Source organism: Chrysochloris asiatica, unplaced genomic scaffold (genome assembly GCF_000296735.1).
Source record: "Chrysochloris asiatica unplaced genomic scaffold, ChrAsi1.0 scaffold00071, whole genome shotgun sequence".
Classification (NCBI taxonomy): Eukaryota; Metazoa; Chordata; class Mammalia; order Afrosoricida; family Chrysochloridae; genus Chrysochloris; species Chrysochloris asiatica.
The window spans coordinates 3,293,366-3,307,861 of NW_006408589.1; the positions used below are offsets into that span (position 1 = coordinate 3,293,366).

General features: G+C 37.0%; 1 protein-coding gene across 3 annotated transcripts in view; it reads right to left on the bottom strand.

Annotated features, from left to right (window-relative positions):
- Positions 1-8,588: 8,588 nt before the first annotated feature.
- The window catches only part of CPEB4 (cytoplasmic polyadenylation element binding protein 4), a 95,281-nt gene continuing 89,373 nt past the window's right edge, over positions 8,589-14,496 (bottom strand). The window contains exon 9 of one of the 3 annotated variants that reach the window (XM_006864798.1): positions 8,589-13,011. In XM_006864798.1, coding sequence (XP_006864860.1) covers positions 12,784-13,011 — 228 coding nt within the window. In that variant the 3' untranslated portion in view covers positions 8,589-12,783. The remainder of the gene's footprint in view (positions 13,012-14,496) is intronic. The other 2 variants (XM_006864797.1, XM_006864799.1) reach the window with 2 other exon arrangements.

Below are 14,496 nucleotides of genomic sequence, written 5' to 3' on the forward strand. Positions count from 1 at the left end.
ATATATATATACAACATAAAGACCCAAGTTCAACAAAAGATAGTAAAACCCACAAAGTCACAAGAGCAGGAACAGTCAAAAGCAAAACATGAAGGGAAAATTTCTTCAGTGGAGCCCAGAATAATGCAAATAATGGATAATTTTCAGATGATGATGCTAAATGTGTTGGGAAAAAGCAAAAACACACAGAAAATAACTAGCAGACATTAGGAAACAAATGAAAAAAAATGACTCAAAAATTGAAAACATAAAAAGAGAGAGAAAAAACTACTGGACTGAAGAATAAAACAACTGAGTTAGGAAATACAAGAGAAACATTCAGCAATACAGTTGAATAAACAAAAGCTAGAAATGAACTGAGAGACAAAATAAATTGATAAGACATAAGACTTATCAAGTCTTAATGGAGCATAGTGGTTATGAATCGGGCTGCGAAACAAAAGGTCAGCAGTTCGAAACTACCAGCTGTTCCATGGGAGAAAGATCAGGCTTTCTACTCCCGTAAAGATTTACAGCCTCAGAAACCCTGTATAGGGTCGCTATGAGTTGGAACTTACTCCACAGCACATAACCACCACCACCATCAAGTCTTAAGAGAAACAAAAAAGAAAAGTGAACAAACCCAAAAGGAAGTAAGAATGAAAAAAATCTAGCATTAGAATTATTGGAATCCCATAGCACCATGACAATAAAGGTATAGGAATTATTTTCCAAGGGATCAACAGAGAGAAATTCTCAGATCTCAAAAGAGAACCAAGCCTACAGATACAATAAGCTACACAAACCCCAATTAAAAAGATTACCTCCACACCATACCCTAGGTAAAATACTTGAAACCAGAAGACGAGAGAATTCTGAAAGCAGCAAGAGAAAAACACAGCATAAAACACCAAGGGTCTTCCCTAAGAATCAGTATAGATTTCTCTCCAGAAACACAAGAGGCCAAAAGACAATGAAGCACATATATAAAATACTGCACAAAAACCATCACCACGCAAGAACTCTGTGAAGTTGCTCTTCAAACATGAGGAGGAAAACAAGCTATTTCCAAACAAACAGAAGTTCTGAGAATTTGTCACAACCAGACCAGCTCTGCAAGTATTACTCAAGGGAGCCTTCCAATAAAATATTCATTTCTATACATGGGGAAAAAAAAAAACCCCAAGAGAGATCGCCCTCCAAAAATGTAACAACACAGACAACCATGAGGACCAAATACAAGTATGGGTCACTTAACAGCCATTGGAGCAATGGTTGATTGCATGTACATCTGTTGTCCCATAAGGTATTGTTTCATTTTTGTCTTGTTAAGGGAAAGCAGCTCTCCATTTGTTTTATTATTTCTGCCCTAAGATGCCAACCCCATAAAGTGAACTAGCAATGGGGCTTCCGGATACATGCCAATCCCTGCAGTGCCTCCTCCTCTCTCTCTTCCTGACTTCATTCCTCCATCCAGCCGTGTGTAGCATTTCACTCACTTGGCACACAGAGCAGCACCTGCCACAGCTCCTCCACACCTGCACACACTGTTGGTGCCAACTGAACCCTGGGTGCTCCCATGCTCCTGGCTTCAGGCAGTGGTAGTGGCAGCTGTGCATGATCAGGAAGTGGTTATTCCAAAAGGGTGGCTGCAACCAGGATCACCACCACTAGCTGTGCTCCTGGCATCAACACACCTGGTCCCCACAGCCACCTCTCTTTGTCCTAATCTGTCCCAGTCAGTGCCCAGATGTGTGCAAACTCCCAATCCAGCTGCCAGTGCAGTCCCCATCTGGCCAGCTACACAGCTGACAGGCCTTCTGTACCCAGTGGCTACAGTCCCTGAGCGGGGTCTCGTGAATTCCCATAAGGGTTTAATACAACAAGCTTTACAAGGATTGAACTTGGGTTTGTACAGGGACTGAATATGCATCATAATAGTTTTTGCACAATGTTGAAATCACATCAGATAACATATATTGTTGTTGTGAAGTGCCATTGAGTCGGTTCCGACCCATAGCGACCCTGGATAGAGTTTCTAAGAAGCGGCTGGTGAGCTTGAACTGCCAACCTTGCAGTTCAGACGGTTTTACAGTCTGGTGCATTAACCCACAGTGCCACACCAGGACTCCAGATAACATATTGTTAAGTGCCATCGAGTCGATTCCAACCCATAGCACCCTCTATAGGGTTTCCTAGGAGCAGCTGGTGAGCTTTAACTGCCGACCTTGCAGTTTAAACAGCTTTGCAGTCTGGCGCAGTAACCCACAGCACCACACCAGGACTCACATAGATGTTAAATAAAGCTTACCTGTATATAATATTTTGAGACAATAAAGTCAATAATTAAATCCCACAAACCATAAACCTGATGAATTGTTATTGTTAATTGCTGTCATTTCTGACTCATAGTGATGCTATAGAGGGTTTGCAAGGAGTGACTGGTGGGTTTGAACCTCCAACTCTGTGGATAGCAATTCAGTGCTTATCCTACTGTGTCACACAAGGACTTAATAAATGCAGGATGTATACTGATGTTAATGGGAACACACTAACAGATACGGGGAAGGGAGAAGCATATCAGGAATAGATTATTTTAAGGTTGTATGTTAAGTGTTGTTCATATGTTAAACATCATTGCAATTTTAAGTAATGTAATATATACGATAGCATAGTGGTTACAAATTGGGCAGTTCAAAATCAGCCGCTCCGCAGGAGAAAGATGAGGCTTTCTGCTCCCTTAAAGATTTACAGCCTCGGAAACCCTGTACAGGGTCGCTATGGGTCGGAACTGACTCGACGGCACTTAACAACAACAATAATATATATGGTGGTGGTGATGGTATGCCAAAATATTTACATGAAAAAGTTAGCAAAAAGACTGATAACAAGAAAGTTGCCAAATCAAGCAAAACCAGAAAAATCAGAATTAAAAACAAAGAAGCTATGAATCACCCAAAAAAACAAGTAGTAAAATGAGTATTTTCAGTAATGACCTATATGTAAATGGTCTAAATGCCTTATACACACCTTAGACATAAAGATACAAACTGAAAATAAAGCAATTGAGAAAAATATTCTATGCAACCAGCAAACAAGATAGCAAGGGTGGCTGCCCAAACAGATATCAGATAAAATAAACTGTATAACAATATTATAAGAAATAAAGAAGGACATTACATAATAACAAAAGGACATTACATAATAACAAAACGGTCAATTCAGCATGAAGACATAGCAATTATAAATACAATCTACACCTAACAGCAGTACACCAAAATACATGAAACAAATGACTGGCTAATAGGGAAAAGAGAAACAGACAAGTCCACAATTATAGTAGGGTACTGCAACACACCCTTTTCAATTACAGACAGAACCTCTACAAATACGATCAATGAGGTGGACATTGAGGACTTAAATAAAACCTTAAGCCAATTGGGCCAAATTGGCACATACAGAACACTGAAGAAGCATCAAAACAATGTACATTCTTCTATAATCATGCACATGGATCATTTCCCAGAACAAGTCATTTGCTAGGATACAAAACATGTCTCAACAAATTTTAAGAGATTAAAATCTTACAAAGTATCCTCTTTGAACATAATGGCATGAAGCTAGAAATCATCAACAGGAAAAATAAGGGAAAAAAATACATACACAGAATTGAAGTAATACACCACTAAAGAACTACTGAATCAGAAGAGGAAATCAAAAATGAAATTGAAAAGTTCCTAGAACCAAATAAGAATCAAAAGACAAAACGTATCAAAATCTTTGGGATGGGCCTAATCAAGATGGTGGCTTAGTCACACACCATGCCACTCCCCTATAGCAAAGAACAGAGAAAACAAATGAAACAGACACAGATGACAATCTGGTAACCTAGAACAGCAAATGGAAGGATGAGTTAAACACCAAAGAAATGTTGCTGTTGTTGTTAAGTGCCGAGAGTTGGTTCCGACTGATAGCTACCCCATATAGGGTTTCTGAGGCTATACACTTTTACAGGAGCAGAAAGACTCATCTTTCTCCTGCGGAACACTGGTAGTTTCGAACTGCTGACCTTGAGGTTAGCAGCCCAACTCGTAACCCCTACGTTAATAGACAAAAGAAAGCCATAAAAGTAGAACTGAATCAATGGAAGAAACAATCAGTAAAATACAAGGCATATTCCTTGATACTAACCTGTTTGAGGTTGTTATTAGGTACCACCAAATTAGCTCCTACTTTTGGTTGTTAGGTGCCATTGAGTTGGTACCGACTCAGCGACCCTATGCACAACAGAACGAAACACTGCCAGTCCTGGGCCAACCTCACAATTGTTGCCATGTTTGAGACCACTGATGCTGCCACTTTGCCAATCCATCTCACTTGGGGGTCTTCGTCTTTTTCTCTGACCCGCCACTTTACCAAACATGATATCCCTCTCGAATGACTGGTCTTTCCTGACAATGTGTCCGAAGTACGAGAGATGAAGTTTAGCCATCCTGGCCTCCAAGGAGCACTCTGGCTGCACTTCTTCCAACACAGATCTGTTGGGTTTTTTGGCAGCCCATGGCACTTTCAATATTCTCCTCCAATCTTCCTGTTTTAAGTGGCCCTAAGGAGCTCTGGTAGCGTAGTGGTTACGAATCGGGCTGCGAACCTTAAGGTCAGCAGTTCGAAACTACCAGCTGCTCCGCGGGAGAAAGATGAGGCTTTCTACTCCCGTAAAGATTTACACCCTTGGAAACCCTGTACAGGGTCGCTATGGGTTGGAACCGACTCCATGGCACTTAACAACAACAACAACATGTAAAACAGAAAGAAACCACTCTGCCCTGCGCCTTCCTCACAATCATTGCTATATTTGAGCCCATTGCTGCAGCCACTGTGTCAATCCATCTTCTATAGGATTTTCCTCTTTTCTCCTGACCCTGTATTTTATAAAGCATGATATCCTCCTCTAGGGACTGGTCCCTACTGATAACATGTCCAAAGTACATGAGACAAAGTCTCATCATCCATACTTTTCATTAACTTAAACCGACAACTTGAAACTGTCAAAAAGGAAATGCAAAAAAAGCCAAAAGCTACCAGAAAAAGGGAAATAATAAAGATTAGGGTAAAAATAAATGAAATAGAAAAACAAAAGAAAGACTCAACAAAGCCAGAAGTTGGTTGTTTGAAAAGATCAATTAAATAGAAACCACTGGCGAGACTGGAAAAAAAACACACACAAAAAAACAGAGGAGACAAATAAACAAAGAAACTTGTAACATTACTACTGACCCATATTGACTATTATGAAAAATTTTATTCCAACAAATTTGAAAACAGATGAAATGGACAAATTCTTAGAAACACACTATCTGCTCATATTAACACAAACAGAAGTAGAAAGTTTAAACAAATCCATTATAAAAGAAATAGAGTGTGTCATTTAAAAACTGCCAACAACAAAAGCCCAGAACCAGATGACCATACTTATGAATTCTACCAAACATTCAAAGTAAGAGTTAACACCAGTCTTACTCATATCTTCAAAAACATAGAAGAGGAAGGAACGGTAACCAACTCTTTCCATGAAGCCAGCATACCCTGATACCTAGGCCACACAAAGATATCACCCAAAAAAGAAAATTAGAGAACAGTATCTCTTAAGAGGATATTGGTGTGACACTGTAGGTTAATGTGCTGGACTGCAGTTGGTTTGAACCACAAGATTGGCAGTTCAAGCTCACCAGCCACTTCTTAGAAACCCTATGCATGGTCGCTATGGGTCAGAACCCACTCTAAGGCATTTAACAACAACAAAAAATCTCTTATGAACATAAATGTAAAAATTTTCAACAAAATTCTTGCTAAGAGATGTCAGCAACATATCAAAAAATCATACAACACGGTCAAGTTGGAATCATACCAGGATTCCAAGCATGGTTCAACATTAGAAAATAAATCAATGTAATTTACTATAGAAATAAAGCAACTCTAGCCATCTATGGCCTTCTGATTTTCTAGAAGTGGGTAAAGTCATTCATTCAATAGGGCAAGAGTCTCTAATAAATGGTGCTGGCAAAACTGGATTATCAGAAAAATGAAACGGGGCTCATACTTCACATCATGCACAAAACGAACTCAAAATGAATCAGACGTAATGTTAAACCTAAAACTATAACAGTCCTGAAAAACTGCACAGTATGAAAATGATGGACCTAATTTTTTGTAAAAATAGGATGACATTACAACAAAAACTCAAAGAGAAAAAAATTGGTAAATAGGGGCTCATAAAAATAAAAAATGTATAATCATCAAAAGACTTTATTAAAACAATAGCCTATCTCTAAAATCTATAAAAAAGTGTACGAACTTAATAGCAAAATGGTAAGCAATCCAATCACAAAAAGGCCAAAGGACATGAACAAAACATTCACCAAAGAGGACGTGGAAGTAGTCAACAAAGAGATGAAAAGATATTCACATCATTAGCTATTTGAGAGATGCAAATCAAAACTACAATGAGCTACCATTTTACCCTGCTTAAAATGGCATTGATTAAAGAAATTGGTGAAACTGTAAAATGGTATAAGCACAATGGAAAATGGTATGGTATTTTCTAAAACAAACTAGAACTAGCTTATGACCCAGCCATCCCACTCCTAGGTTTGTACCCTAATACCTGAAAACAATGGCACAGACATATGCACACCTATGTTCATGAGGCTTTATTTGCAGTAACAACAAAATGGAAACAACCAAAGTGTCCACAAATGGATGTATGGATAAGCATAATGTGGTACATACATAGAATGGAATACTGTACAACCATAAAGAACCATGATGAGTCCATAAGACATTTTAAAACGTAGATGGATCTGAAAGGCATAATGCTAAGTGAAAACTAAGAATGTAAGGATAAGTATATGATTCCTCTTTTACAAGAAGACAAGAACAGTTTGAGTGACACTATCCCAGAATGCCTGGGGAAGCTGAGAAGATAATGCCACCATCTCTGTGGTTTGGCCACTCCTTCTCCTCAGTGACTGGTCTTCACTTCACTTCTGGATCTTTGGTGGTGCTTTGGGCTAAGCATTGGGTTGCTAACCTCAAGGTCGGTGGTTCAAACCCACCAGTTGCTCTGCAGGAGAAAAATGAAGCTGTCTGCTCTTATAAAGATCTACAGCCTTAGATCTTGTTCTACTGTGTTCTATAAGGGTTGCTACGGGTCTTGAGGCAATGGGTTTTTACCTCTGGACATGAGTTTTGTCTATTACCAGACATGAGAGAGAGGGAAAGATGTCTAGCCTAAGCTTCCATGATCCTAGATCCCTGGGAGATCCTAAGTCCCACAGGTTCAGCCCTTACCCTCAAAAAATCACTAGAGTTGAAAGAGATGCAAGTTAGGAAAGACAACTTCATTAGTTTCAGGACAAGAATGGATTCTTCTAGTTTTGAGAATACTCTTATCAAAGAAAGAGCCAAATTTAGATTTGACAAGGCAGGGTATTCTCAGACATTGCTATATTTTGTTATATTAAACCCTTAAATTCAAAGTTTGAATTTTCCATTTAAAATATACACATTAACAAATTACAGTATGCATAATTGTTGTTATTGTTGTTTTTAAGTGCACCTGAGTCGGTTCGACCCATAACGACCATGTGTAGGGTTTCCAAGGAGTGACTGGTGAACCTGAACCAGTGGCCTTCTGGTTCAATCGACTTTGCAGTCTGGCATGTTAACCCATACCAGGACTACATACTCATAATTAGTAGACCAAATATAATACTTTCAATTATCATACATAACATATGAAATAGGAATCCTTTGGTGGTGTAAATGGTTAAGTGCTTAACCGTTAGCTGAAAGGGTAGCTGTTTTGGACTTATCCAGAGGTGCCTGGGAACACAGGCCTGGCTTCCAAAATGTCACAGCCTTGAAAACCCTACTGAACACAGTTCTCTTCTCAACATGCATAGGATCACCTTTCGTTAGAAAAGCCTTGATGGCATCGAACACTGACAACATCCTATAAAGTTAGGATCTAGGGAGGAACTGGGAGTTGAAAGTCAAGAGACTTGCTAATCAAGATCCTCCTAAAGACTGGTCAGACACTTAGGCTCTTCACTGACACAAAACTCAAAGTTAAACCTCTTAGATACTGAATATTCTTAGTAAGCATTTGTTTTCTTACTTTCACCGGAGGTAACATTCAGATCCTAGGTTAGGCCACCTTGCATGCTTGTTGTTATTGTTAGGTACCACTGAGTTGGATCCAACCCTATGCACAAAGGAACAAAACACTGCCCAGTCCTGCATGACCCTCACAATTGTTGCTACGCTTCAGTCCAGAGCTGCAGCCACTGTGCTGCAAATCAAAAAAACTCTGAGGGCAACACATGTGCTGACAGTTAAGGCCAAAGAAACAATCACTCAACAACATTTATAGGCTTATATAAACAATGCACACTTGCCACTAGTACGTGAATGATTGAACACTCTGTCATCAGTTTGTTTTACCTTGGCCCAAAAGCATACTCTTAGTACTTTAAAAATGTGATATTCTCAACTGTGGAAGCATAATCTATTTACAGTGAAAATAAACAAGTATATTAAAAAGAAATCTGAGTTAAAAGTTTTATTCATTCAACATCTCACATTACAAATATTTAAAAATTATATGCATACTGGTATAAATAGTCATTTGCAAACTATTTAATAACATTAATTTTTCACTAGCACTTCAACAAATGAACTCTTTTAAAAAAGGAACTGTGTTATATAACTTAAGAGTAGAACATACAAAAATAGGAACTTAACGTGAAAATGACTTTAATAAAAAATGAATTACCCTTATTTAAAATGCTATAATAAATACTACAACCTCCCCATACACAGTAAAAACTATATGGAAATTCAGCCAAGTAGTACAATTAACTGACATACTTAAATAACTTTTCCTTCTGATAATATGAGCAATACACTGGAAAAAAAATTAGGGATTAGTAAAAACTAGACACCCACTTGCTAAAAGTTTCACTTCCAAAAAATATAACAAAAATCTGATGAAAATTATAAAAACTAATTATACTTTAAATTTTAAAAATATAAAAAATAAAACAGTTGAATACAATATTGTCCCAATTCTTACAATGCTATCAATCACAGTAGCTTTAAAATAAGATAATAAAATAAAGCAAATGACCAAAAACCTCTTTTATTCCATTTTTAAAAATAATCTCAAATTTACATTAGTAGAAAGATTGATTTCTGATTCTTTTCTTTAGAAACACCAGCAAGAAAGAGGATTACTCTTAACAGTAGAAAACGACATTTTTAAATGTCTGCAATTAAAAACAAAGAATTACACTGCAAAGATCTTTCAAAAGTTTGAAATAAGTATTGCACATAACTTGAAGTTAACTTGCCACAATTCATCACATTCAAGTTTTAAATCACCTTTTAACAGAAGATTCAACTCTTCAAAACAAAAGGGGTGAATTATCAAGTCTTTCCAACAGCACTCTAGTAAAATGCTAAATTCATTCACTGCAAGTTTTATTTCGCATTCTGCAGAGGTCTGTGTATGGAGAAGTATATATATTATACCAAAGCGTGGGGACCAGAAGGGGCGGGGAGAGGGTTCCTTTACATAGAAAATAATCAGAAACACTTTATTTTACATTGCAAAAATAACCATGTAATTACTCTGTAACTACATTGTAAGTACATGGCTGGTGCCATGCTAGTGCGCTAGAACTACATGCTTGGTAAATTGAAGTGATACCCTAAAATCTGTAAACTAATTACATGTTAATTATGTTTTGAGTTACATGGTAACTCCCAACTACAATCCCATGTAATCTGAAGGACATGTAATCAATAAAGTTCAGAGTAGTAGATAATAATTGATTATGCCCTGTAAATTGAAGTGTAACCAAATAATCTGTAAACACGCTTGTCACACAATCACAAGTAAATATTAGTAGAATAACAATTTCTTACATTAGTCATGCATACTAACATTACACACCTGTCCCACGGCAGGCTTTTTTTTTTCCTCTTTATATATAATTTAAAAGAGCAGACATCTCTGAATCAAACACTTAACATCAATTTATTAATATTAAAAATGGCTAAACATTCACCAAAAATGTCTGCGCTATGAATAATTTTAAAAACTTAGTAAGAAGCTGTAGACAATTTTGTTGTTTTAAATTTCTACCCTAGGCTTATATGCATTTAATATTTTAATTTTTTTTTAGGAACTACAGTGTTATCTGTCATTTTCATGCGAATTATTTTTCCCCATTAATTTGTGACTTGACATAGACTATTTCTTAAATTATAGGTACACCAATAGCTGGTGTTGGGGTAGGGTGTTTAAGCAACATGCTTTCTCTTCTCTGCAGACTCTAAAATAGCATTGCCAGTGCACAACATTCATAATTTAAAATGTATGCAGAGCACTGAAATGTATAAAAAGCAGAATATAAGAAAATAAAATTTATTAAAATTATTTATATTAAAAAATGAAGTATATGAAGATCTCTCGGTAATAAAAGTACAAAAAGCTACTCTTTGCAATATGAAAAATTGAGGTATTGCATAAAGAGATATCCCGTCAGTGAAAAGTGTGCCTAAAAATGTTCACTGTTGGAAAAACAAGATATACAAAAGTAGTGCATAACAAATATACATTATGTGCATGACAAAATAAGTTAGCTACAAAAACACTGTACCGAAATTCAGCAGGTCATGTACAAAGGGAAAAATTATTATTCAAAGCTAGTTCTCAAACAGTGTTATTTCTTGTAATGTTAACTCTTCACACCTGTTTACTGAGTAGGAACAGCACAATAGCACACCCCAAGTCACCTACAAGCGTTTAAAAGAAGAAAAAAGAGGCAAAGGAACATTCCAATTAGAATTATGTAGTTCAGGAGAAAAGAAAACAAAGTCCCTGACCAGCTACACCAGAGCATCCTCCATCTGCATGACTGCTTCCACTATTTTCAGGGAATTCTTTACAAGCAGCTTCCTTTCTGCATCGGACTCTTAAACAGCAAATGCCTCCATTTTGACCTTTGGAACTTACCATTAAAGCCCGTATTAAAACAAAGGACTGCTTTTCCTAAGGAGAATCAGTAGGGGTCATCAGCCAGGTGGTTCCACAGCAGTGCCTGGGCAAGTCTTTGGTTTTGAAGGATCCAAGATGGTACTGTTAGGTAGCACAACTAGCAAGATTGCCACTAGATCGTTGTTGTTGTTTTTTTAACTTGAATGTTTTGCACAATGTTAATAGTAATAATTCTTCTAAAGATGGATAGGGCATTTAATAAGACTGTCAATGAAAATAAAAGTTACTTCCATGACCAGGGCTTCAAGAGACTGTTTTAAATTTACTCCTGAAGCATACTGTTCAGCACATAACGCCTTTCAAAGCTAGAATTTTACTTATAATAAAGCATGCATTACTTGATGAAGTTGGCACTTCAAACACTGACTATGTCCCATGCTAAGTTCTGAAACTGTAATGTTATTTTATAAGAGTAAGATAAACATACGTACCTTTGCACAGATTTACACAGTTACTTAGTTCAACAGTGCAAAACACTTTGCAACTACTTAACTTTTTTTTTTTAAACTTTTTTCCCCCATTTTCTATGTTACAACTAAATTACAGGATACCCAAAATAACTTCAATTCTAAAAAACTACGCCAATCAGCAGCCAATTGGTGTATTGGTTTTGTCTTCCAGTTTTGGCTACAAGTGTACTGTAACACAAAATAAAAAATGATATCCTTGAGGTATTCTCTAGATCTGTTTGCTTTTAACGTCAAAATGGAGAGCAAAGGCTGACACCTAATGTGTGTTAGTAAATTAGGATATAGTTTATATATAACATCAAAAATAAAATTTATATATTTGTTCTTTAGGAGAGGAAATGCTAGTTTTTCCACCAGTTGTCCTTAATTCTAGCTTTGGTAGGTTTTCTGGGGCTGTGACCAGATAATTAAGTTTAAGAATAATAAATAAGTGCACTCCCTCAGTAGTAGCATCACCCAATGTTACATTCTAAGTGTTTAATTTGTTTCAAAGAAAATAAACCTAGCTCTGCCTACTTTACTTTTTTTCTGACATGGTAGTATTTTCCAGGCATGATGAAAAGATATTCAGCCTCAAAATCTTTAAAGTTAATGATAATGCTGCTTCAATCTTGCTCATGCATTTGTTTGCTTCTAGCATGCTCTTTCCTGTTAATAATTGTTAACTTCCTCCATTGCTGCTAAAAGAAGAAAAAGGGGATGAAAGAAAACAAGAGAGAGAGATGAAAAAAAGGAAAGGAAAGAAAGGAAAGGTAAAAGCACTTCCCTGGGGGAAAACTGTGTTAGGACAGACTGATAGTGTTAGTGTTGCATGGTTCTTTTAATAAAGTATTCTTATAATGTTATATTATTAACAATAATTTAATTAAAACCCAAAATACTCTATTGTTTCATTTCTCTTTTAATATTTCTCTCTCTCCTCTAGGAAAATGTTACCAGGAAGTTTGGGATCCTCTTGGTCTCCAGCAAACCAAGAGAATATAACTTCCATGCGACCTGATGGCAATAGGAAAAGAAGTTCATATTGTTTTCTGTGACACAAGAATCTACAAAACACCTATATTATAGGTCATTCTTCTCATTACACTATGGTTAAGTTACAGACTGCTACAAAAGGACATGCCAGTGTGAGGAGGCTGAGGAAAGGGTCAGAATTAACAGAAGAGTGCACTTATTCTGAGGCCTGAAAATGAGCACTGTAGTCAGCCTTTAGTTCCAGCGGAATGAAATATGCCGAGGACGGTCGCCGCCTTCCTTCACCAGGGGCTTGTGGAATTCCCTGCCAGCACGAGAATGTATAGCAGCCCAGCAATATTCACAGTAATACTGCAGACAGGTAACGTTAGCACAGAAAAATGGAGCAAATTTTCCCCCGCAACGGGCTCCCTGACATTCATCACACAGCTGATCATCCAAGACATATGGCTTAACTTCCACCTGCAACCAAAATGAGAAGGAGAAAAGAGAGTTTACATTTTGTAGTGACTGGACCAGGCAGCTCTTACTGTATGTCTACATTTCCACCCACTGTTTGAATGAATGTGTGCCAAGGTACCAAAAAGGGAAGATGAGCCAACAATTCATTTACTGAAGTTAACAAAGTCCCTCTTCTGACAACCTGATGAAGTCTTTATACCAATCATTTTACAGTTTTGTTTTATTTAATAACACTTTCAAAGGGGAAAAACAGGGATTCTCTCAGAAATCATAGTGTGAAGCCAGCTGCTTTCACTATAGCTTTATAAGAATGAACCCCTCAGGAGAATTTTCATAGACATAAGCAGTCATTAATTTAGTGGGTCGGGATTCTTGTCATAGGTAAGAGTTCACCAGTTCCACAAAATAGCACTTTGATATTCAAATCTGTGGGAAGATGCCTGACTTCTGTGTCCCCAGCTTCTGAGTTACAACAAAAACTAGTGTGTGGTTTCTATTATAGCATACATATCTTGGGGCAAAATAAAAAAATGTGGAATTCTGGGAAAACAAGATGCAACCACAAAATTCATAACCTAAAACCTTGCTTTTGTTCTTTTTTAACAAAGATGGTTTACTTGAATTTACGTTAAAGGTGAACTTTTAAAATTGGGCCTATTCCAGTGTTCAATAGGCTAGTCTGTCATTTAAACCTCTCAAGTATTAAAAATAACTTTGCTAAAAATTCACCAGCTAGAAAGAGAGTTGGTTATTTTTAGTCTTGGAGAGATTTGTGGTTGAAACTCCTTTACACCAGGCTACCACTACCACTGGTGCTATCTAGTTCAGACAAGGAGTTCTGACAAAGGTTAGCCAGGAGCTAAAGGAGAAGAGTGGCATGCAAGACCAGGAGCAGAGGAAATAACTAACACCTTATGCTCCTGGCCCCCAGATGACTCCTACAAAGTGGCAAGAACACTAATCGGGGAATTTAACTGAAGAGGAGTACAACCTAAGTCTGAATTCCTAAAGACTAATCTCACAACTCTGAAACTTATGTTGGAATGAAGTAGGGAAGCAACAAGAGCAGCAGCTAACACAGAGGTAGATAACTTTTAAGTATAAATAAAAAATAAGTAGGCATATTAAAGTAGATTGCACATAACCTTTCTCCCTGCTATGCTGATAATGCAATATATATATACCTTTATAATCTAGTCAGAGTATAAGTAGGATGATAGGATGACCAATATTGTCTTAATTTATTTTAGCTGCCCCTGAAGTAGACTATACAGCAACTGAAACATAAGCAATATGTGAAAACCACACTGATAAGATTCTCAAATTGAGAATATCAGAATAAAACCCATGAGAATTTTTTAAGAATGATGCCTCAAAGTGTTGGCTATCAATTCAGTGTCTAATGAAAGTGCCAGTCTGTCATGGAATAAGCTCACACCAGATAAATATCAGTGCATTGTTCTATTATGAAGAAGGTCTTTCTAC